At 47.0% G+C, this 24936-nt stretch overlaps 1 protein-coding gene across 1 annotated transcript in view; it reads right to left on the bottom strand.

Moving 5' to 3' along the window:
* LOXHD1 (lipoxygenase homology PLAT domains 1) overlaps window positions 1-24241 on the bottom strand; it is a 181899-nt gene extending 157658 nt beyond the window's left edge. Inside the window, exons 1-4 of the mRNA XM_007974137.3 lie at window positions 23800-24241; window positions 15660-15774; window positions 8416-8496; window positions 6085-6269 (exon numbers count right to left, since the gene is read on the bottom strand). Coding sequence (XP_007972328.3) covers window positions 6085-6269; window positions 8416-8496; window positions 15660-15774; window positions 23800-23929 — 511 coding nt within the window. The 5' untranslated portion in view covers window positions 23930-24241. The remainder of the gene's footprint in view (window positions 1-6084; window positions 6270-8415; window positions 8497-15659; window positions 15775-23799) is intronic.
* Between the last annotated feature and the right edge of the window lie 695 nt (window positions 24242-24936).

Raw genomic sequence — 24936 nt, 5'->3', positions numbered from 1 at the left:
TGGCAATTTTTAAGATATGACATCAAAAGCATAGGCAACAAAAGAAAAAACAGATTAATTGGCTTCATAAAAATTAAAACTATTGGGCATCAGTGGACACTATCAACAGAGTAGAAAGACAACTCATCTAATGGGAGAAAAATATTTGTAAATTATATATCTGAAAGGGGGTTAATACCCAGAATGTGTAACAGAGGCCTACAATTCAACAATAAAAAGATAAAACAACTTAATTTAAAAATGGATGAAGGATATGAATAGTTATTCTCCAAAGAAGATATGCAAATAACCAATAAGCACATGAAGAGATGCTCAACATCACTAATCATTAGGGATATAATTTCACATTCATTAGGAGGGCTATTGTTTAAAAAAAAAAAAAAAAAACCACACACACACACACAGAAAATAGCGAGTATTGGTCAGGATCTGGAGAAATTAGAACTCTGTACATTGCTGGTAGGAATGTAAAATGGTACAACCACTGCAGAAAACAGTATGGTGGTTACTCAAAATTACATATATGACCCAGCAAATCTGTGTGTATATGCCCAAAAGAATTGAAAACAGGGACTCGAACAAATATTTGTACACCCATGTTCATAGCAGCATTAATCACAATAGCTAAAAGGTGGAAACAGTTCAATGTCTATCAACAGAATGGATCAAATAAGTTGTGGTGTACCCATACAATGGGATGCTACTCAGCCTTAAAAAGGAACGAAGTTCTGACACGTGCTATAGCATGGATGAAATCTGAAGACATTATGCTAAGTGAAATGAGCTAGATGCAAAAGGACAAATATTGTATGATTCCACTTATACAGTTAGGGTATCCCTAACACAGAAATCCAAAATCTGAAATGCTCCAAAATCCAACACTTTTTGAATACTGACACAATGCCATGAGTGGAAAAGTACACCGCCTGATCTCATGTGACAGGTCACAGATGAAATGCTGTAAAACTTTGCTTCCAGCACAAAATTTTCAGAAATGTTGTATAAAATTCAGTCTACATGTATAAGGTATATATGAAATAAATGAATTTCATGGATAGACTTGGCTTCCATCCCCAAAATATCTCAGTAGGCCTATGCAAGTATTCCAAAATCTGGAGGAAAAAAAAATCCCAAATCCAAAACATTTCTGGTCCCAAGCATTCTGGACTAGACTCACCATGTATAAGATTCCTGGATTAGCCAAATTTACAGAGACAGAAACTAGAATAGAGTTTCCCAGGATGTCAGGGGTGGGGAACAATGGAGAGTTTGTGTTCAATGGGCACAGAGTTTCAGGGTGACAAGATGAGAAAGTTTTAGAGATGGATGATGACGGTTGCACAACAATGTGAATGTGCTTAATGCCACTGAACTGTCCATTTAAAAATGGTGAAGGTGGCAAATTTTATGTTATGCATATTTTACCACAACTTTTTTTTTAAAAAGCAGCAGGATAACAGAGTCAGGGAGGCCCCTTCTGTGCTAATGGTCCCCTCTCTGGAACACAGGGCTCTAGACTAGTAGGTACCTTCTTGGGAAGGGACTACAAAAAGAGAGGTCAAGGATCCTGGGGTTGCGTTCCTGAGAGGACAGAACCCTGTCTTCTGGCAGCTGAAGGGCTGACACCTAGATAGACACTGTGTTGTGTCGGAAACACTGGAACAGACAAGCAGAAGCCTCAGGGAGACTAGGGGGTCTAATTCCAGGAAGGCTGGACTCAAACCAAAGCTGGAGAAGCAATTGGTGGGGGTGATGTAGAAGGGGTTCTTGTGACAGTAGGAGGTTGGCCCAACTAATGCTCACAATCCCCACAATCACAGGCTCTGACCTCTTAGGTGCCAGGCTAATTGCCTTTGGTCATGCCCTACTCAAGGGGCAGGTGGAAAGCAATTGAACTGAGAATAGGGAGACCCACAGTCTAGTCCTGGCTCCATCAGCAAATTGGCCATTTGACCTTGGATGGATCCCCATGTCCCTGGGCCTCTGTGCACTCATCTCTGTAATCAACACCCTGCCTCCCGTTCCTCTCAGATCAAGGCTGGTATTATTTACCAGGGTACAATCTGCATACCACTGGTGGGACATAAGATGCTAGCAATGGTATATGATTTATCTAATGTTATAAATTTATGTTAATATGTACTACTGTATGTCTGACATTTATAGCAAATGATAACAGCTTTTTATGATGGTAATATCAACTTTATTATTAAAATAAATTTGTAAGTTAATGTAAGTTGTAAAAAGTGACTTAAAGAAGTAGTAGTAATTAATAATGCAAGCAGTACTTGAATCAGGCAAAACTCTTGAAGATGGAATGTGAGTTGCTGGAGTTTCAGAACCCCCCAGATGGATTGAGGGAGCACAAACAACCTGCCTCTTCAGACCTCAGCAACAGATCCCTGAGTTCTGGAGATCAGACACAGAAAACCAAAAGCCACAGTCAGTCGGTTGGTCCTGCTTTGTTTCTTTAAGGTACCAGATGTAGTGATTTTTACCAACAAATTGAGAAGAACTAAGAAACTGAACTTGGTTCTAGGATCTTCTATCCACAAAACTGTGAGGCTGGTCAGCTTCTGCCTCCTTCCTTTGAAACCTCCTGTCTGTTTTTCCTCATCTCTGCCTTCTACCCAATGGACTCCATTAAGAAGAGGGCAGTTCTAAAGATGCCATTCCCTTTAAGGGGTTAGAGGTTGGGTACTTCCCCAGGAAGTGCATTTAAAGAAGAGCCCAGAGAAGAAACAGTCATCTCCAGCAAATGTCAGGCACCGTACTGTGCAACAGTCCTGGTGCCCCAGAGCTCACCCTCTGTGCCTACAAGTAGGGCAGGCTCCCTCATGCCTGTGTCTTGACACATGAAATGCAAGATTCCCATTAGAGGAACACCTGGAAAGCTGATCAAGGTCCAGTTCCCTCCACTCAACGATGATCCGCCGATCACCTCTGTCAAAGGGTCAGTTGGTCAACCTAGAACACCTCCCTTCCCTGAAGAGCAGGAATGAGAGAAGGTTCCAGTGATTACCAGCCAGAACTTTGGGAACTGTCCCTTGAGGGTGGAAAGAGAGGACCAGGTTCCCTAACAGTCTGTCCCACTTTGGGGGCTGGTGGTACAAATACACTGAACATGCCCCCCTTTCCTATTACTGTCCATATTGCATGTTTTGAAATATTTTACCTACCAAACTTCACGGATGAAATAATAGACCCCATTTTTATCATCGAAGTAGCAGCCAAATACCAAGTCGACACAATTTCAGGTGAAAAGCAAAGAAATTTAACTTTTTCTTTACCAATGCAGTCATTGGAATATTTGAAGGTCAGGTGCAGTGGTTCACACCTGTAATCCCAGCACTTTGGGAGGCTGAGGCAGGCGAATCACCTGAGGTTGGGAGTTCCAGACTAGCCTGGCCAACATGAAGAAACCCATCTCTACTAAAAATACAAAAATTAGCTGGGCGTGGTGGTGCACACCTGTAGTCCCAGCTACTCAGGAGGCTGAGGCAGAAGAATTGCTTGAACCCGAGAGGTGGAGGGTGAAGTGGGCCAAGATCTTGCCATTGCACTCCAGCCTGGGCAACAAGAGGGAAACTCTGCCTCAAAACAGAAACAGAAAACAAACAAACAGAAAAAAACCACTGGAATATTCGAAGATCCCCTTTTTCATTCCATTCTCTGGAATCCAGCCTGGAAATACTAAAAACCTAATGCCCTCCAGCCCATGAAGGGGCTGGGGGCCCAGGAAGCCTCATACAAAGACTGGGTTGGGGGTGTCTACCCTGAGAATTCTTATGGAACCCTGAAGAACCACTGAGCTACCTGAATTGTTTCTCATGATGACTTTTCAGAAGCTCTTCTCCTGACAGTGGAACCCTGGATTTTTGAGGGACCAAAGCAGGTCAGATGAGCTGAAAAGTGGCAAGTTTGACAGTGTGCTAAAGATTGATCCTAGTAGAGGTTGGATAAAGAATTAAAGATGCTTAATGTTTATGGGAGAATCTATGAAATTCACCCCAATTGAAAAAACAGGTGAAGGGCCCAGGCAAAAATTCTTTCTTTCTCTCTCTCTCATACACACACACACACACACACAGACACACACACACACACACACACAAATTGCCAATAAATATATGAAAAATGTTCAACCTCACCAGTAATCAAAGAAAGAACATCAAAAATCCTCTTTAATTATCCAACTGGAAAATCAAACAATACAACCAAATGTTGGCAAGGGTGAGGGACATGGGCACCCTTACACAGCTGGTAATACTGTGCACAGATACACCCTATCTAGAGCAATTCAGAAATGTCCCTCAAAAGCTTTAAGCATGTACATTCCACTTGACTTAGACTTTCCACTTAGGAATTTATCTTAAAGAATCATAAACCTGTGCAAAGATTTAGGTGCAGTATTTATAATAGTATTGTTATAATAGCAAAAATTGTTTAGAGGGGGAACACAATACAAATGTACAATGATAAGGGATCTGGTGAATAAATGATGGTATCTCCATGCTCCAGGGCACCACAGACTCATTCCAAGGAGGGGTGTTGAGCAATGTTTAACGGCACAGAAGTAGTCATGCTGTGAAACAGGGGGTGTTGCACCAGCCCATTCACTTAAACTATGTATGCATAGAAAAGACTAGAAATGAAGACACAAAAACATCACCAGTGTTGTTTTTTCAAGTAATGGAATTACAAGTGTTCTTTATGTTTGCATATCTCTATTTTCTAAATTTTCTGCAATAATCAAATTTTGTTTCTATAATCAGAGAAAGATCAGTAACGTGTTTTAAAAAGAATTAATGGCCGGGCACAGTGGCTCATGTCTGTAATCCCAACAATTTGGGAGGGGGAGGTGAGTGGATCACCTGAGGTCAGGAGTTTGAGACCAGCCTGGCCAACTGGTCTCAAGTGAAACCCTGTCTCTACTGAAAATACAAAAAATTAGTCGGGTATGGTGGTGGGCGCCTGTAATCCCAGCTACTCAGGAGACTGAGGCAGAAGAATCGCTTGAACCCGGGAGGCAGAGATTACAGTGAGCCAAGATTGCGCCATTTCACTTCAGCCTGGGCAACAAGAGTGAAACTCCATCTCAAAAATACATAAATAAACAAATAAAATAAAAATAAAAAAGAATCAATGAAGTCGCAAGTTATGATGATAGGAATCACAGAGGAACAAGTCACGTGTCAAGTTGAGCTGGGAGGTAGAAAATTGAAGATACAAAAATTGAGAGCTAAAACCCATCAAGACAATGGACAGAGGGTGGAGCTTAGAGTACAGGCTGGAAGGCAGACTCCAACAAGTGTGTTGGCCTTCTGTTGTTCAACTGAGTGACTGTGGGAAGCCACTTCTCATCTCCTGGCTCCCAAGTCCCTTCCCCTTTCAAGGTCCATGACTCTATGAAAGCAGGGTATTCTGGTGATGGTGCCTGCAATGTAATACCCCCCTTTTTGGAAAAGAAAATATGTTCTGTGATGGGGTGAGATGAGACCAGAACTTTGGGGGACAAAAGTATCTGCCTCCCATTATTCCTGTAAAATTAAAATGATTGAATTTAAGGCCTTTGTCCAGAGATGTCACTTGAAATAAATTGTTCCACTCCTCATAAAATCAGGAGTCAGAAGGCAGCATGACGAGCTCTGGCAGCTGCAAGCTCTGGTTCCTACCCACCATGCTTTGGCTGTAACTCACCTGCCTTGGGCTTCATAAGAAAAGAAAAAAGATAGGAAAATGGGGAAGGCTGCTTTGATTTCAAAAGTGACTTCCAATAGACACCCCATCAACAAGAATCATTGAGAACACAGGATATGCTCAGGCCTGCACCCATCCTTCCATCACGCCTCCAAGTCCTCTTGTATTTCCCACCTCCTTGAACCCCTAGAGCATAAAAGTTTGCCCACAGGAAGGCCACAGGAAGATATAGGACTTCCCCTTAGCCCTAGCCAACAGGAAGGCCCTGGGGGATGCCAAGATAAGGTAGGTGAGACTGCCCAGAGCAAGACAGGCATGATTCTTTCCTGGGTGAGCCCAGCCCAGGCAGGGAGGGATGGCAGGCAGGCCAGCCTAGGCACTGACCTCTTGGCATGTCCATGGGGTTGAAGCTGGCCAGCAGGTCACGGCACCACTGGCGGTCACCTTCCACCTTGCTCAGCCAGTTGTTGCAGTTGAAGTAGTAACGGAGATGAGGCCTCTTCATGTCGGTCACGATCACATTGTCCAGGTACCAGCTGGCATTCAAGCCCGTGTTGTCATGCTCAATCCTGAGGCAGAAGCCAAGGCCCACACCGTCACTGGCAGAACTGAAACAACACCCCTTCCATACTGGAATACCCAGATGTTCACTCCAAAGAGAGGTCCAATTATTCTGTTGTTGTTGTTACTTTATCTCTTGAACCTCGGTTTCCTCATCTATACAATGGGGATACCTTGCAAGGTGGATGTGCACATTACTGAATGTTACATTGTTACGTTGCATGAAAGGAAATATTAACTATCACCTTTCACAGAAAATCCAAGATCCCTAAGGTTTGCCGTGGGACCATCTTGATCTTCCCCTTTGAGGTCCTGGCTATTCAGTGCCGTTGCCTTACCCTGGCCTTTGGAAGCAGTAAGCCTCTCCCACTCTGGCCCAAGCATGTATACACACAACACTTCTTGACATCCAGCTGAGTCAAGGTCAAACAGGACAGTAAAGGGAAAAGATGATAAGGGAATACCCAGAAGGCAGAAGCCAACTAGACGACCTGATTTACAGGACACAGTTCATACCCTGGGGCTCAACGGCCCCTCCGATTGCTGTGAGATGATTAAGTGTGTCCCTCTCTTCATCATGACTCCCGGACGTGGACAACAAGCAGATATTCCCCTTAGTCCTACAATCCAGAGGACCCCTATGACCATCTAGACCAGGGTGGTCCCATAGACATAACATGAGTCACACATGCGAGCCACATATGCAATTTTAAAATTTTCCTAATAGCCACATGTAAAAAAATCCAAAGAAACTAGTAGAATTTTAATAATATGTTTCATTTAATTCCACTTACCATCTCAACATATAATTATGTAAAAATGTATTAATGAGCTATTTTTTCATTCTTTTTCTTGTACTAAGGCTTCAAAAATCTGATGTTTATTTTTTACAGACAGCACACCTCAATTTGGATTAGCCTCATTTCAAGTGTAATAGCCACATGTGGCCAGGGGCTGCTGCACTGGGCAGCATAGATTCTGACTCTTCAAAATCTGTCCCCCAAAATCTTCTTACACTTCCCATAGCCCCCTCTATCTCCTCTCTAAGGTCCAGTTTCTTAACCCCTGGGCCTCACTTTGCATCAAACGTCTTATCCCTGTGAGGCTTTATCCTTGCAGGTATTAACAGGACAACCACAGTTCAATACAGCACACAACCCCAACAGACAAATAAAACCCATGATATACCAGGCCCCTCCCTTAGAAGGATGTATGCCTCTGTCTGGCATAAAGCCTAGCACATAGTAGGACCTCAGCTAGCAGTTGCCTTTACTCACACAATGATACCCCCTTCCCAATCTCCCCTGCAAGAGCCCTTTCCCTGCTCATTACCTCCTTCCCTGCACTTAACCCATACCCAAGATATTCATGTACTCATTATTTCCCCAGGAAAGAGAGTTCATGATCCTGTATTTTCTAGTGGAAGGGAAAAAAAATCAGGACTAAACTGAGGCTGCATTTGACCTCTGTCCAGCCTTAGTCTGGGTGCAATCAGACCACAGATGAACATCTGACAATGGGCATGAACTTGAATGGGGGTGGATGGCAGGGACAGTGAAGGAAAAGGGGGGCAATTGAAGGCTCTTCCTCTGCCACTGGACTAGTAGAGTTATCTCTCCTTATACTTTCATAAGAACCCCCCAGAGAGAGCAAGACTGGGGATGCTCTCTGTCCAAAACCATGCGGCAACAGGACTTGGTATCTCTACTACTTGCTGAGTGTTTACTGTGTGCCAGTTACTGTTTCAAGCACTAACTCATTGAGTCCTAGGGTTATCACAGATGAGGCACCATTGCTACAGAGGAGGAAACTGAGGTTTGGAGAGATAAACTGTCCAAAGTGGCACAGCTAGTAAATAACAGAACAGACACTTGAACCCAGGCACTCTGGACTCAGAGTCTCTGCCCCTAATCACTGTGCTACAATGTCTCTCACAGCATATTCTCAAGTTTGTAAAAATTTGTCTTGAATTGTCTTAACCAAAAAAAATGAATCTCCAGTGGGGAAGTTCAGGATGGGAGGGAAAGATTTGGGCCTTCGGTAGCCCCTCAAATAACAGCTGGGAAGTAATTAATACCCAGAAAGTGTCAATAGCGAAGTTGATCCCTCACTTTCATCTCCACCCTCAACCCTAGTCAGGAGCCAGCTTCTCACCTGACTTTGTAGATGAGGCCCACATTGTTGGTTCTCACCCGGAACACATCGACGTTGCCCTTCTCAAAGGCAGACTCGCTCCTGCAATGAACACGTGCACAGTTAGTGCAGATCAGCTGTTGGCTCACAGGCCTGGAAGGAGAGCCAAGGGCTGGCGTTCCGCTTCTTCCTCCATCATCCCACTCCTGGGGAGAACTATAAGCAACCAGATCCCATTCCAAGATTCCCTTCTGACATCGTTCCAGGGGGAGGGCAGGGACTGCTAGCATCATTCCATGCCCTCACACCCAGGTTCTCATTTGATCCTTGCTATGAGTCACTAAAACAAGCACACAGGCAATACCAGCCCCATTTTACAAACTGCTAGTTGGTAGCAGAACTGGGACCAGAACCTGGCTCTCCCAGTCATGACCCCATGCCCTTTGGCTGCTCTGGGTTGGGAGGATGGAGGAGGAAGGAAGGAATAAATGCCTTTGGGCTCTTGGGCCTTCTTGCCACTCCCCCTCACTGGCCTTGCTCTTGCTGGGAAAAGTTGCAATGGCAGCCCCAAGTAGATGCAGACCTTGGGTGGCAGTCCATGGTCCTGCCATTCCAACAAGAAAGAAAACACTCAACCCCAAACCAGCAGCCAGGGAAGTAGGGCAGTGAGGGAAGTGCATATCTGGCATCCTGCAAACAGTGTGAACAGAAGAAAGTACACCTGAGACATCAGCCATGAGGCAGCCAGGTAAGTCCAGATTCAGGGGCATCCTAAGTACAGTGAGCGTAGACACAGGAGGGCTGCAGCAGCCTCGCCACAGAATCCTCTGGGAGCAGAAGCCCGGAGCTCATGCCAACAGCTGTTCCATCTTGTGTGCAGGGCCGGGGCCCCTGTCATTTGAGCCCAGGCCTGCCAGCAGCTCTTGCTGTCCCCAGTTTAGCCCACTGGGCTGAGAGCTGCAGGCCTCACTCAGCGCTCTCAGCCAGGACTCTCAGGAACAGCACGCAGCTCATGGGAAAGGAAAATCGCAGAAGATGTGTGCCATCACAGAAGATTTATCCACCATTGACATCTTTTAAAAAAAGTGGGAGGGGAAGGGCCTTCTCCCCAGGGCATCAGGCTCAGACTCTCTTGGTAATAGAAGGCTTTTAAGGTTCTACAGAACCCAGAAGCAGTGATTCTGTGAATGGACTCATGTTGTCGAACATTCTGCCCTGGGGAGAAGTTTCCTTAACTCCAGACAACAATGTACATGGAGGCAGCCTTGGCAGGGAAACGAGACCCCCGCAGTACGCAGCCTGGGTGCAAAGGATGATGAGGAGAGAGGCACAGAACCTTCTGAGTTTGCTGAAGTGAAAGGGATGACGCCCAGGCTTGCTGCAGGCACCTTAGGAAGGGAGGGAAGAGGCAGGGCAAGGTGCCGCCACCATTGGCAAAATAAAGAGAGAGAATGTCGACTGTTAACTCTTGAGGAAGAGCAAGGAAAATACAAAGTTTTCTCCTTGAAGCACCAGTAAATCCTCCCGCCCAGGAAAATAACTTACCAGACCAAGCATTTAAAGGGAACTAAACCAAACTAGCAATCATGAGGGTCTGGCTGATGTAGGAATTTCACTTTCAAAGGAGAATGACAACACATCCCATGCTTTGGTTCAGAGTCACAACAGCTGCCAATGACTTGGAGAACGTGTGGACATTGTTTCTACACATCAGGATTATATGAACGGGAAACCAAAAAAAAGGAATAAGAGGTATTTTCTCTCCCAATATATAAGACAAGGCAAGTGAACTTTAGAATACATAGACAAGAGCCTCTCCATCAAATAAACACCCTAAGAAACAGTCACCCTGGGAAGCTATATAATGAAATGCTTTGCAACCACTAAAAATCCTATTGTAAAAAAAAAATACTTAATGAAACACAGACAGGTTTATAACATAGGCTTAAAAGAAAAAGTAGGTTAAGACCAGAATATGCAAACAGAATAATCAATACAAACGGGATACCATCTTCATTTAAAAACAATGGAGTGCGAAGATTTATTTTTAAAAAATCATGTCTAGATGGTGAGGCCATTATGAAGTGTTGGCTCCTTGTTCTTGTCTATGTACATTTTTAACTTTCCAAAAGGAACACATATTGTTTCTGTAATTATGAAAAAAGCACAATCCCATGTTTCAGCAACTCCCCCATCCCCAGCCCAGCCTGCAGACTGCCTGGATTGAATTCTTTGGAAGCCGTTTGGGAATTACTGGGCTTCATCTTCTGATGGTGCCTGAAATTTTAGAAACAGCCATTGCCAGTAAATAGGGAGAAAGGAGGGGAAGTAACCCCATTATTAGCCAAAGACAAGGTGTGACTTGGAAGGAAAGCAGCTGGCTTTCTGAGGTGCTACTGATGAAAGTTCCAGAAAAGAAGCTCCAACAGTTGCATTCAGTAAAGGAAAGCTCCAGAAAGGCCCTGCACCCATGATGGTATCATTTAAGAACGTGGTGGGTGCAATGGCTTATGCCTATAATCACAGTGTCTTGAGAGGCCGAGGCAGGAGGATCATTTGAGGCCGGGAGTTGAAGACCAGCCTGGCCAACGTAGCAAGAGATACGTCTACAAAAAAATTTAAAAATTGGCTGGGCCTGCTGGTGTGCACCTGTAGTCTCAGCTACTCTGGAGGCTGAGGCAGGAGAATCACTTGAGCCCAGGATTTTGAGGTTGCAGTGAGCGAGCCATGATCTTGCCACAGGACTCTAGCCTGGGTGACAGAGTGAGACTCTGTCTCTAAAAGAGAAAAAAAAAAAAAAAAGAATGTGAGTTACCTCCATTACCTTCCAGCGACCAGGCTGAACATGAATACACACGTTCCAGAGCATTTGTGAAATAATCCACCATGGCGTGGCGCTTTATATCACTTGCCGGGGGGGTGGGGAGGAGCATATATGGAAGCAGGGACACCAGGGAGAATATCTACCAGGATAGACAGAGCAAGAGCAAAGGGAGTGCTCCATGCTGTCTCAGGACCACACTGGAATATTTCTGGGTTCCACAGTGCTTATGAGATGGACACCAGTCTCTTTTTGGAAGACAAGGGGAAGGCTTTCCATGTCATAAGAGGAGGAGGAAAGAGTGGCAGTGACAGGGCTCTTCTGATTCCCTTCACTCAAGGTCGGGGCTGGGATCATTCAAATAAGCCCCCAACTTAGGATTAGCTTCTGAAATCCTCACTTCTGGATTGCAAATGCCTGTGGGTTTCAGAAAACTGGCAGTAGGAAAGAAATAGCAAAGGAGAGAGGGTTTCGGGTCAAAGGAAATCTTAGAAATCTTCTTGTTTCCTTACGGAAGGCTGGAGCCTCACCAAGGCCACTGGTCAATTCTCAGATAAAGGCTAAGGCAGTGCACAGTCCCTGCCATTCAGCAGGAACTCCCACACGGAGATCCTTTACAGGCTGCACGGGGCATTTTAGCCATCAGCCAGGCAGAGCCATCAGGCTAAAATACCAGGCATTCTCTGACACGCTCAGATGGTGAATTTTCAACCAAATAACCATGTTCCAGATGATACATGAGATCCCATCCTTTTGCCATATTCCGAACACATGACTCGGGGCTGGAGGCGGCCCTGGTTACTGGCGAAGGGTGCAAGGAAACCCAAAAGATGGGGCCTTCCTCTGGCAGCCACTGCTGTGGGTGCTTAACTGGGGTGGGGTCAGGGTAGAGGTTCACTAATGGAGGAATCTGAGTCCAATGGGTACCAAGGAATGCAGACGCCAGGCCACAAGGGCAAAAACAATCAGCACTGGTACTAAGTTCCTCTTGGAGAAGGAGTTATTTTGTACTGGGGAAAAAAAATCCTAATACAGCATTTGGGAGTGAAAGTGAAGTCCTGAGGCACAGAAGGAAAGGCACAAGAATGACAAGAACTGAAGGGTGAGAAAGAAGAGAGAGAATGTGGGAGAAACAGGAGGGAGAGGTGGGATGAGACATGGCGAGAGGCCACAAAGGACAGGTCAGGAGAAACTCCACGAAAGAGGATGGCCAAGTTGTAAGACTGAGGCTCTATTATTCCTTTTTAAGTTGTTTGCATTGCTGCAATGTGAACTCTCTCTGGTGCCAGGACCTATCAGTGAAGTTCGTTACATGCAAATATGCATGTGTGTGTGTGTATTATGGGTGTGCAAGGAAAAGGCAGTTGGTTCTAGCTGCCCCTGTAGGTTTGGGTTTGGATAGCTCAGTGTGGAGAGGACAGAAGGGCAGCAGACAGTGAGGTGTGAGGAGACTGTGGGAAGTGGACATTCTCAGCCAGATCCCAGGATGGGGTGGGGCAGCCGATGGCCTGAGCTAACTGCATCTAAACCTCATGGAACAAGGGAACCTCAGCTGCCATATGTTCTGGGTTGCAAGGGCAGCCCGGAATTCCTCAGAAAGCAATGCCCCTCCCAAACCTGCAGTTTCCATCTCGAATGGAAAGATCTTAGATAGCAAGGACCATGTCTTCAATGCTCTTTGAAGGCCTTTTCTCAGTTCTTGCCATAGACAGACTCTGGCCTCCTCCTTCCCCACTCCTCCTGCTCACTATGCTCAGATGATCTCTGTTGATACAGTAAGTTGAACCTCCACTAGTCAGCTTTCCAGCAAGGCCTTCTTCAGCCTGACCTTCCAGACCTTTCTGACTTTCCCCCTCCCTGCCCATCGACATGGTCCCACATTCCCAGTCACGGGCCTCCTCTGCCCATCGACATGGTCCCACATTCCCAGTCACGGGCCTCCTCTGCCCATCGACATGGTCCCACATTCCCAGTCACGGGCCTCCTCTGCCCCCATCAGCCCACAGGGCTCGTCGCTGCCTCCAGACTTTGGCAATCTGTTTCCCTTAGTCTAAAGGACGCTCTTTCTTCCTCTCTCTCTCATCTGAGTTATTTTCACCACTTAAGACCCAGATTAAGGGTCTGTCCCTTTAAAGTCTCACTCTAGCCACACTGATACCACTGGCCTTTGCTGAGCTCTGACTATATACACAGAACTGGGAGAGATACTGGCAGCGCAGAGCAGACCTTCCCCCGGCCCATCCTCCAGCTCCCTCCATCCCTCCTCGAAGTCCCTCTCCAGCCTCTCCAGCCCCACAGCTGGGACTCCGAACTGTGTCCCCTTCACTGAGACCACCCAGTCTGCTCTAGAGCACTCCTGACCAGCGGGATTGGGGCCTTGGCCAGACCTATGCTCTTGCTGCCCGATCTGGAACATGGCCCAGATATAGACAGAGACTACCACCAGTCTCTGGGGCCAACCCCTGGGGTAATTGGGGATGGTTGATTCCCATACCCAGGGCTGCCCCATGGGATCTCAGCAAAGCCAGGAGGTCCCAGCCCTGCCAGCTCATTCATGTCCTAGATCCCCTTCGGGCCCCATGAGAGGGAAGGCTGGAACCCAGACTCCTGGCAATGGAGGTTCAGTGGAAATCCATGCCACGTTATAAAGGTTGGCTCAGGGGCCCTTCCTGAGAAGACGTTTTGGCAAATGAAAAAGGGGAAGAATCTGAGGATACTGAATGTGTGAAAGGAGGGAATGCAGTGAAGACCACCATCAAAGGAGAAAAGGATTAATTTGGTTTTAAAAGGAAAAGCTGGGAACTTCAGAAACCAACCGGGCAACTCCCTAGTGTTTGTGGCTTCTCCCTACAGCAGTGTACCCTGGGAGCACATGGCAAAGAGGATGGAGGTTTCATGTATTCTCTTTACCGTGCCCACTTCATCGGACGGAAAGACTTCCACAAGCGAGTCAAGCTGCGGTATAAGCGGTACAAGAAGGCAGGTACCCTGTTCTGCGGAAATGGATAAAATGGGACGTTACACCTGCCTCAATGCAGCAGCACAGACGCTATAGCCCATGTCACATGGGGCCTGGCCAGCCTGCAAGATACAGGGTGCAGGGATCTCCTGGCCTCTACAGTTTCCTCTGCCAGCCCTGGAAGTGCCAGGCCATTTACTCCAGAGTCGCAATCTGGAGCACCAGGATGTCGTAAGGAGCATCTTCCTCACACCCCCTGGGACCACAGGGCCATGTGGTCAAGGGAATTGTCTACATCAAGAATGGAGGTTTGAAGGCCAGGCACAGTGGCTCACACCTGTAATCCCAACACTTTGGGAGGCTGAAACGGGCAGATAACTTAAAGCTAGGAGTTCAAGACCAGCCTTGCCAACATGGTGAAACCCCATCTCTACTAAAAATACAAAAAATTAGCCAGTTATGGTGGCACATGCCTGTAGTCCCAGCTACTCTGGAGGTTGAGTCAGGAAAATCGCTTGAACTTGGGAGGCAGAGGTTACAGTCAGTCAAGATTGCATCACTACACTCCAGCCTGGGCGACAGAGCGAGACTCCAGCTCAAAAAATAAAAAAATAAAAAATAAATCAATAAAAAAATGTGGGGTTTAAGGACCAGCTTCACCATTGAAAACCTCCATGACTCTGAGCTACTCACGCCTTTCTAGGCTTCGGTTTCTCCATGAGCAGATTAGAATACAGCCGCAGTTTTCAAATGTTTCATGGCCCCAGAACTAGTTGATCAATTCTGTTCCATTTAGCACATTTTGAAAGCCAGCTGAACAGACCACTCCTGAGGCCCTAAATGTCTCTGAAATCCCATTCGTCTGCTAACATGTTCTCAGGTTTTGCGTGTTCGTTGGTGTATGCGTGCGTGCAGTGGGGGAAAGGATCCGAAGGAGACAATAGTCCTAACTCTCACTAGTTATAATAAAACAGAGCACGCAAAGCATACACACGCACAAGCACACACACAAGCAATCCCTACGGCGAGCTGGGTGTGCGCTGGCTGGCAGGCAGGTTTAACACAACACTGGTCCCTGGTGAGACCTCGGTGCGGAGTAGTCTGTGCTCACAGCTCCCTCACATACATGGTCTTCCCGATATCTGTGTGATGATATATGAGGAAACCAAGGCCCTGGGTGCAGAGAGACTGGGCCAAAGTCACATGGAACTAAGGGCAGCTAATATGGATTCTTGGCAATTCTGAGATCCATAGGAGGCATTACTGTTCACAAAAATCAAGAGAGGAGCTGGGAGAGGTGCACAGGAGGTCACCGGGAGATCCCCGGCTGGTACACGGTCTGTCATTAGCAGAGGCTTCATACCACTTAATACACCTGTGGTCAGATGTGCCTTCTCCCCAGAGAAGCAGGCCACCCTTGGGTTCCAGAACTTAATCTACAAGACTAATGGCCCAGGATCCCACCAAGGCCAAGTGCGTACTCACTTGCTGGTGAGCTGGAGCTTGGGAGAGAGCCCATTCTCTCCAAAAAGCGTGATGAAGACATTGGCATCCGTCCCTGCACCGCGAACATCCCCCGTGGCTGTGACCACTTCGTACACTGGAGGAGGAGAGGAGGAAACAGATTGCAGGCTCAGAAAAAAACCGGAATCCTGTGTGGGCCTGGAGAAGCCAGCCCTTGCTGGGGAGGCCCAAGCACAAAGGACTCTGGGAATCCCTGCTGCATCCTGTAGGCCTCTGAGCCATGGTGAGACCTACAATATGTCCTGCTGTGAGACCGAAACTTCACACTCAAACCATGCACTCATTTTGCACATGAGGAGGCTGAGGGCAAGGGGGCAGGCCCTGCACAGTATCAACACCAAAGCCCGGCCCAAAGCCTCCAGATGCCCATTCCATAATCTTTCCAGCACAACACACTGATACCCTCCTAGACATGGCCTTCTTCGGAGCCTGCACCCAGCTCCCAGCTTCCCCTCTGCCCTCTACACAAGGTGACTGTGGCCAGCTCTCACCTCCCATGACCTCCTGGGCACTGACATTTCAGTCTCAGAATAAGCTGTCCCAGGGCTGGGTGTGCAGAGCTTTGCAGGGGGTCCTTCTTTGTCAGGGGCTCTGATTTATCTCTCCTCACCCCTTGAAGCTTATTCTGTTTACTATCAACACCTTTCTTATTCAGGGCATCAGTACAATTGGAGCCCTATCTACTTCCTGGAGAGAGAAGGCAAGACTGCATCTGGATTCTTAGAGACAGCAGAATCTACTCCAGCCAAGTGAAGCAAGCAGGATGCAATAGGGATATTAGAAGGCTTACAGAAGTTTTGGAAAGGCTGGAGGCACGTGCCCTTTACCCATTTCCAGAAGCAACTCCTGGAATCACAGCACAGAACCTGGGGAAGTTCGCTGCTACCAGCCACCCCAGAGCCACATCACCTCTGCCAAGAGCAGAACACAGCCCACCATCACCTCCCTGTCCTTCTGCTACTCATGTCTCAAAAATAATTCCTTGTCCCTAGCTCATTCCATTATGATGCTCACTTCTGAATCAAAATCTTGCACTGGAACAGACAGTTCTGGAAATCTAAGGTACATATCTGCACCACAGAAGGCTGAGAAAATCATAATTCCACGTTGGGAAGATGGAATTTACAATGTGAAGAGTCAGCAAAATTTGGGGAGGGTGTTTTAAATATTTGGGGCATATGATCAATGCCCACCACACCACTGGATTGTATTAATACCAGTACTTCATAATTGTAGTAATAAACAACACTGAGTGGTTGCTTACTATATGCCCTGAGCTAAGGGCTTACGCATATGATTGTACCTGATTTTTACGGCAAACCTATTATTATTTCTACTTCCGGTCTTCTCAGAGCAGATCCCCAACCAGATGCTGAGTATATTTGAGCTGCCCCAAAGACGCCAGGCTGGTTAGGAGGACATTTTGAAGTTAGATATTCATTATTCAAACCTGTCAATTCAGAGCCCATTCCACAGAGGGTACAAGTGGCAAGTGCGAGGGGGAATCAGGGAGGAAGGAGAAATATAAATAACGTGGAGTGCGCTGTTGTGTGCTAGGCACCTTGGCAGGTACTTTACAGATATCATTCATACTTCAGCACGCCCAGAGCCAGTGTGGGCTGGTAGAAAGTGCTGGACTCTAGTGCCACAGAGACCTGGATGCAGCCACTGGCTCCTCCACTTTGAGCAAGGTGACCCTGGACAAGTGCCAGCCTCTCTGTAACACCTGGACGATCTTACCTGGTTTGCAGGGCATTCTGGGGATTAGAGATGATGTATGGAAAGCCTCTGGCACATAGAAGAAACTCAACAAATAGTAGCCTGGTTTTAAAACTATTGTTCATACTGAAAAGCCCATTTCAACTCTGAGAGCTAAGAGTTTGTTCTTTTGGCAGATTAGAGGTAGCCCAACTAACAAGCACACGATCCACTGCTATTCCAGGAGCCTTCAGGAGACCTCTCATTCTCATGTGGTCCTTACAGGCCTGGGAGGCACCAGGAGCAGGAGTGTTTTGGGGTGAGTGGACCTTTTGATGTCCTTGGTTCTGACGAAGTTCCCACCGAGGCACCTTTAGGGAGAGAAAAGCAGCCATATATTTGCACAACTCTTTGTCTCTTGTGATAAGCAAAGCCTTAATTCTTAATAGTCTATACCACAGGGAGCCTGATCAGCCCCTGGAGCTCACTCCTGACTCCTCTCAGCACAGACCTGGGACCTGACATGTTACCCACACAGCTTGTACATAAAGGCATTCCCAAACCAAATGCCTGCAGGAGAATGACCAGCCTGGTGGGAATTCTAGAACCACACCACATGAGAGAAGACATAGACACCGGAGAATGCTTAGTTTGGAGAAAAGGAGAGGAGCATTGGAGAGGCATAGGAGAGGAATGAAAAACTAGGTCAATAGTTGATTCTGGGATACACAGCTACTTCTTAAACAGGACACAAGGCCGGGCATGGTGGATCACACCTGTAATCCCAGCACTTTGGGAGGCCGAGTCAGGCAGATCACGAGGTCAGGAGATCGAGACCATCCTGGCTGACATGGTGAAACCCCGTCTCTACTAAAAATACAAAAAAATTAGCCGGACGTGGTGGCGGGCACCTGTAGTCCCAGCTACTCAGGAAGCTGAGGCAGGAGAATGGAGTGAACCCGGGAGGCGGAGCTTGCAGTGAGCTGAGATCGCGCCACTGCACTCCACCCTGGGCAGCAGAGCGAGACTCTGTCTCAAAAAAAAAAAAAAAAAAAAAAAAAAAAAAAAAAAAAAAAAAAAGAAAAGAGAAGAAAAGAAAAAGAAACAGGACACAAACCATTAAAAAAAACTGACAAACTGGACTTCATTAAAATTGAGACCATCGAGAGAAAGGCAAGCCACAGACTAGGAGAAGGTATTTGGAATGCATATATCCAACAAAATATTCAGAGCCAGAAGATACCACAAATTCACATCAATCAATAAGAAAAAGAGGAAACCACACTACTTTTTCAATGGGCAACAAGTTTTTAAGAAGGTAAGTGTACACTTAATACCCAGAAATTTCACTTTTAAGTCTTTACCCAAGAGAAATGAAAGCATGTCCCCACAAAGAACTGCACACAAATGTTCACAACAGCTTTAGCCCTAATAGACCCAAACTGGAAACACCCTAAACATCCATCAATAGGGGCATAGATAAATGAACTGTGGTACATCCGTACAACAGAATACTACTCAGCAATAAAACAGAATGAACTCCTGATGTGCAGTACAGATGACTCTCACGTGCGTTCTATGCAGAAGTCAGACCCAAAACACGACGTACTTTATCATGTCATTTATATGAAACTCCAGAAGAGACCAATCTAATCTATTGTAGCAAGCAGCAGAAAAGTGGTTGCCTGGGGTCAGAAGTGAGGGGGATTGACTGGGAAGGAACACAGGGAACCCCTGAAGGCCAATTTAAATGGTCCATATATTGATTTTCTAGTGGATGCAAGACTGTAGCATTCATCAAACAGAACATTTAAAGTGGATGCATCTTATTATAAGTAAATTATACCTCAATAAAGTTGAAAAATGGAAAAAAAGACTTAAACAGGCACGCCACAAAAGAGGATAGCCACATAGCCAATAGACATATGGAAAAGTTCTCAGCCTATTTATCAGGGAAATGCAAATTAAAACTACAATGAGACACTGCCATGTACCCACCAGAATGGCTAAAAATAAGAAGACTGACAATACCAAGTATGGGCAAGAATGTGGAGCCACTGTCACTCTCATACGTGTAAATTGATCCAAGCACTGGTAACTAAACATATGCTCACTTGTGACCCAGCAATTCCACTTCCAATTATAAATCTAAGAGAAACAAGTACATGTGTTCTTCAGAATATGTGTACCAGATCTGTAGTAGCTTTACTTGTAATAGCAAAAAAAAAAAAAAAAAAAAAAAAAAAAAAAAAAAACAGAAATAACCCAAATGCTCATTGACAATGGAATGGCTAAGTAGACGGTGGTGTACGTATCAAATGCAATAGTAATCAGCCATAAAAAAAGAACAAACTATATAATGTGTCACACATGGCTAAATCAGATATAATGCTGAAAAAAAAGCTAGACCCACACAAATGTGTACACTGTATGATTCCATTTAAAAGTTCAAGAACAGGCCAGGAACGGTGGCTCACACCTGTAATCCCAGCACTTTGGGAGGCCGAGGCAGGCGGATCACGAGGTCAGTAGTTCAAGACCAGCCTAACCAACATGGTCAAACCCCGTCTCTACTAAAAATAAAAAAATTAGCTGGGCATGGTGGCACGTACCTGCAATCCCAGCTACTCAGGAGGTTGAGGCAGGAGAATTCCTTGAACCTGGGAGGTGGAGTTTGCACTGAGCCAAGATCGCACCGCTGCACTCCAGCCTGGGTGACAGAGCGAGACTCCATCTCCAAAAAAAAAAAAGTTTAAGAACAAGAAAAAGACTAATCTATGATGACAGAATCGGGAGATTTGTTGCCTCTGAGAAGGGGTGTGAAGGAGCATTCTGAGGGCTGGAAATGTTTCATATTCTGATCTGAATAGTGGTTGCACAAGTGTATGCATATGTAAAAATGTGTTACTGTACCTTCATAAGTTTTGTACTGTATGTACATTATTGCTCAATTTTAAAATTATAAAGAAAAACTCAATTCAAGTAACTGAAGAACTATCTTTAGAAGACAGATACCTTGTAGAGGACACAGAATTCTGTTGGACTCCAGATGGGAAGACCCCCTCTAATAAAGTGTCCTAGTCAGCACAAAGAATTGTCAATTGCAACAGAATGTTGCTCTTAGCAACAGCCCAGCACATGAGAGGTACTCAGATAATTACCTGGATGAATGAATGATCATATGAATGAATGAAACAATCAATGAATGAATATGGAACAAAACTGACCAGGATTTGAAGCCCAGTTCTACCATTACTGGCTATGTGATTTCAAGCAAATGGTTTACTAAACTTCAATTTCCTCATCTCTGAAGTGGGAATAAATTCCTCCTTGAAGGACTGTGATAAGGATTAAGTAAAATAGCTTTCAATGCTTAAACTCATTGACCTAGAATTTACATTTCTGGGAATTTACCTTATAGACATTCTTCCACAGTTGCATGAAAAGATAGGCATTTCATAAGTGGTTACTATCATCATCATCACCATTACTATAGTTTGAATGTGTCCTCTCCAAAATTCAGGTGTTGCCATTGTGATAATATTAAGGGGTGGTGCCTTTAAGAGGTGATTAGGCCATGAAAGCTTCCCCCTCATGAAAGGGATTAGGTGCCCTTATAAAGGGGCTTGTCCTTCTGCCTATTGCCACATGGGAACACAGCAAGAAAGTTCTCACCAGATACTGGCACCTTGATCATAGACTTCTCAGCCTCCAGAACTTTTGAGTAAGAAAAAATATATATATGGTCTTTATAAATCACCCAGTCTCAGGTATTCTGATATAGCAGCACCAATGGACTAAGAAAGAAGTCATTGCTATCATTTCCATTGACAACATCCCCAAGGAAGCTGCCTTGCAAAATTTATATCCCAACAGATGCTGGCGGACTCTGTCTAGGATGCAGGAGAGGAGATGCCTCTGGAGCTGGAAGCCTGTGCGGGATGGCCTCTGAGGCCCCTTCTACTCTCCAGTTCTGGAATGGGTTGTTCTTCCCATCATGGGCCCTGTCTTAGGAGACAGAGCAATGTGCCTGGTTCAGTCTGCCCTCAAAGCACTGAGGGAGCTGCTCTCCTCCCTCTGGTTACTGGGGAACCCCAGGGTAGCCAGAAGGCAGCCTAAGGAAGAGAGAAGGAACACCTAGGCTTTTCTTCCCTCCTTCTTCCTCCCCATCACACTCATCAAGACTCTCCATCTAACACCAGAGCCCAGAGTTCAAAGGAAGTAGGGGACCCGTTGTTCTAGCACTGAGGATGACGATGACAGCACAGCTGGAGCTCAGCATGTGACCACCATTAGCATCATCCACATTTATAGGCAGTACCCTGCAACAGACAGGAGAGTCCATGGTTCCCTTAGAAATGTCAGCGTGGCACCCACCTCCACTTGCTCTTCTCCAGCTATTTTTACTGCAGTCAAAATTGGGCAGTACAAGAGCAAGGACCAGCCAGACCAGCCGGATTCAAATCCTAACTCTGCTATTTACTAGCTGTGTGATCTTGAGCAAGTTACTTAACCTCTCTGTGCTTCAGATTCCTCAACTGAAAAAAAAAAGATATAACACATCTGCCTCAATGTGTCATCGTGAAGATGAAATTGGTTAACATGAATAAAGTGCTTAGCTCAGTGTCTGGCGCATGGTGCATGATCCTATTTGGCAGAATCATGAGATGAAATGGGTCACTTGCCTGGAAAAAGATATTTGAGGTCCTTGTGGTCCATCCTGTTTGTGACCTTGCTCAAGTCACTTAATGTCTCAGGGCTTCACTCTTTTAACTTGTGAAGTGTACTAATCTGCCTGCCTTGACTGTGCTCAGGGATCTTAAGGATCAAACATGAGAACATTAGTAAAAGGGCTTCGGAAAGGGTAAAAAGAAGGATCACTATGGCCATGCTGAGGCATGCAGAGCCTATAAACAAAAGTCTATAGTGTGCTGGCTGTGAGAGGTTCTAGAATGATCTCACCAGCAGTCACGGTGGCTGGGGAGAGTCATCTGGAAGCCAAGCACATATGGTGGGGACGCCTCCCCGATGTTTCACCTCCCAGCCCCTCTCCTCACAAGAGGGTCAGAGCTTGAGGCATGTGTGCTGTTAGACGGTGGAAAATGCTTCCTTTGTCCTGGGCCCACTTCCGTCTACTACAGCCCCCACTTCTATCCCTGGAGATGCCCGGGATCCTGTACCTGGAAAGGGGCCACAGCCTTCCTGAGCCCAGCTGAGACCACCTCCTCTGAGCCCGGGTCTGCAGGGGCTGAACAAAGAGGACTAAAGACAAGTACAGCAAGGCCCCACCCTCACAGAGTTTAGGGTGTCTGTGGCTGCAAGCCAGACACACCAGCTTTGCAGGAAACAATGGAACAATTATGAATTGGGTATAATCAGGGAACTTGTGGTGGACTGGAATCAAGGAGGGCTTCATGGAAGAGATGGGATCTGAGCTGGGCTTTCAAAGTGAGGACAGGAAGAGGGAGAAAAGGCAGGACAAACAAGGCCATGGGCAGGCACAGGGCACACATTCAATAAATACTTGTTGAATGAATGAATGAGTGAATGCATGGATGAATATGGTGCTTACAGGGACTAGTGAGCCACTTTGGAGTCAGCACTGAGAATTTAAGTGGCTTCAGAGACCAGGCAGGCAGCACCGATGAGTAAACCAGACCTAGTATGAGATGACAGGGAGTGGTGGAGACTGTGATAAACTGGATGTCCACAGCCTATCGGCATTCACAGACAAAAAGATTTCAAAACACAGGAAAGGAAAAAAACAAACTTTTCAGGCCAAAACCAGCTCCAGGGTCACAGTTCACCTCTTCTTTGGTTTACCTGGCAAGGAGTTAGAGCAATTTCAAGCAGATCTCGTGTGGCCCAGGGAAAGATGGGACTAGAAGGACAAGGCCCTGGCGTCTAGAGCACCGGCTGCCCTCTACATATGGGACGGACATCTCCTTGGAAAGCCCCAGGCTCCCCCTCTCCGTCAACCACCGTGGGCATAGGATGAGGGGTCAGGCTTCCTCCCCAAGACATCCCTTCATGCCCCTGGAAGTTCAGGGTGCTCTGCCTGATGCAGACCACATTCTCGGGGACTAGACTGGAACGTGGCTTTGGGGACGTTCAGGAGCCGGAGAACATGGGGCCGTGGGGCACTGCGGCTCTAGTCTATTCTGTTCCACTGAGAATCGGGGGCTAAAGGCAAGTAGCTCCACCTGTGTGTACAACAGGGACCCCACCACCCCGCATAATGCCTGTCTTCTTACTCCGAGGGAATGTGGGATAGACACATGGGATAATCAGTGAGAAAGGGCTTGCTCCAAAATCTTAAAATGATTCCCCCACAGCCAGGAACAGACCCCCGCCCACCGCAGCCAGCTGCACCACCCACGCCCCCAGGCTGGGACCCCCGCACCTTTGGCCTTGTAGTACTCGTGTTCCAGCTCCCCCTCGTCGTCCTCCGAGGCGTAGTTCAGCAGCTCTGCTTCGTACAGGGCCAGGAAGTCGATGTCCTTCTTCCTCCGCTTTTTCTTCTGGGGCATCATTCTGTCGGCTGCCTTTTCCCAGCGCTCGCGGGCTCACTGTGCCGCCTCCTCACACCTGCGGGAACCTGAGACCTCCTCCCTGAGCTCTGGCGCCCACGGCCCTCCTGTAGCTCAGGCCTGGGTGGGCCAGAGTACCCCCTTTTCTTGGTTTCCCCGTGCCCAAGACGCTGTTCCCTCTGCCCTCTCTGGCTCCTGAGCTGAACCTCAGTGCCTAATCTCTGAACCTCCTGTCCCTGTCCCCTCCCACCACCCTCTGGTGAGCCACCTCCTCCTCTGTACCTGTCCTGGGGCTTCTCCTTGGGCCTCATCACTTATTCATGGCGTTCAGGGCAGGCTGGCCTCCTTCCCCTCTCCCTCCCCACCAGCCCCCTCTCCTCCCCATGGAGAATCAGGTGACACGGAGCCCTTGGCGTCCACTTCCCACCTGGCCTGACAGCCAGGGGGCCACCTGGGATCCCTCCAGGCCACCCCAGGGACAGGTGAGGGCTCCTCACCCAGGAGATCTCCCAAGCCTCACAGCCCACACGGGACCCTCCTGAGGAAGGCGGGGTCCCGGAATCAGCCAGGCTCCCAGGACTCAGAGGCCCCCGTTTCTCTCCATTATTCATGACCTCTGATCGCCTTACGGAGCAGGCGGGGTTCTCACTGGATCCTTCTCGTTCTCTCTCTGCTTCCATCTCCTCAAGACTGCGGGCTTCCGCAAGTGGCCGCTGGGCACGAGGAAAGCTAGGGCACCTCTCACAGACACTCAGACAACTCTCCCCACTGCCCCTGCCAGGTGAGCTTTATATGCACTAAAGTTTAAACATCATCTTAGCTGATGCCTTCCCAGGTGAACTCACGAACTCGATCAGCTCACCTGGACTCACAGGAGAGTCTCAGCAAGCTCCTACCCCAGGGCGCACAGCCCTGGCTGCGCACCAGAATCCCCCGGAGAGGTGTTGAATACTAATGCGTGGGTCCCACCCCCAAAGATTCTGATTTGCTTGGTTTGGGACGCAGCCTGG

This window comes from Chlorocebus sabaeus, chromosome 18 (assembly GCF_047675955.1).
Source record: "Chlorocebus sabaeus isolate Y175 chromosome 18, mChlSab1.0.hap1, whole genome shotgun sequence".
NCBI classification, from domain to species: domain Eukaryota; kingdom Metazoa; phylum Chordata; class Mammalia; order Primates; family Cercopithecidae; genus Chlorocebus; species Chlorocebus sabaeus.
Note: the sequence above shows the minus strand (reverse complement) of the source record. Positions and strands in the feature narration are given on the sequence as shown.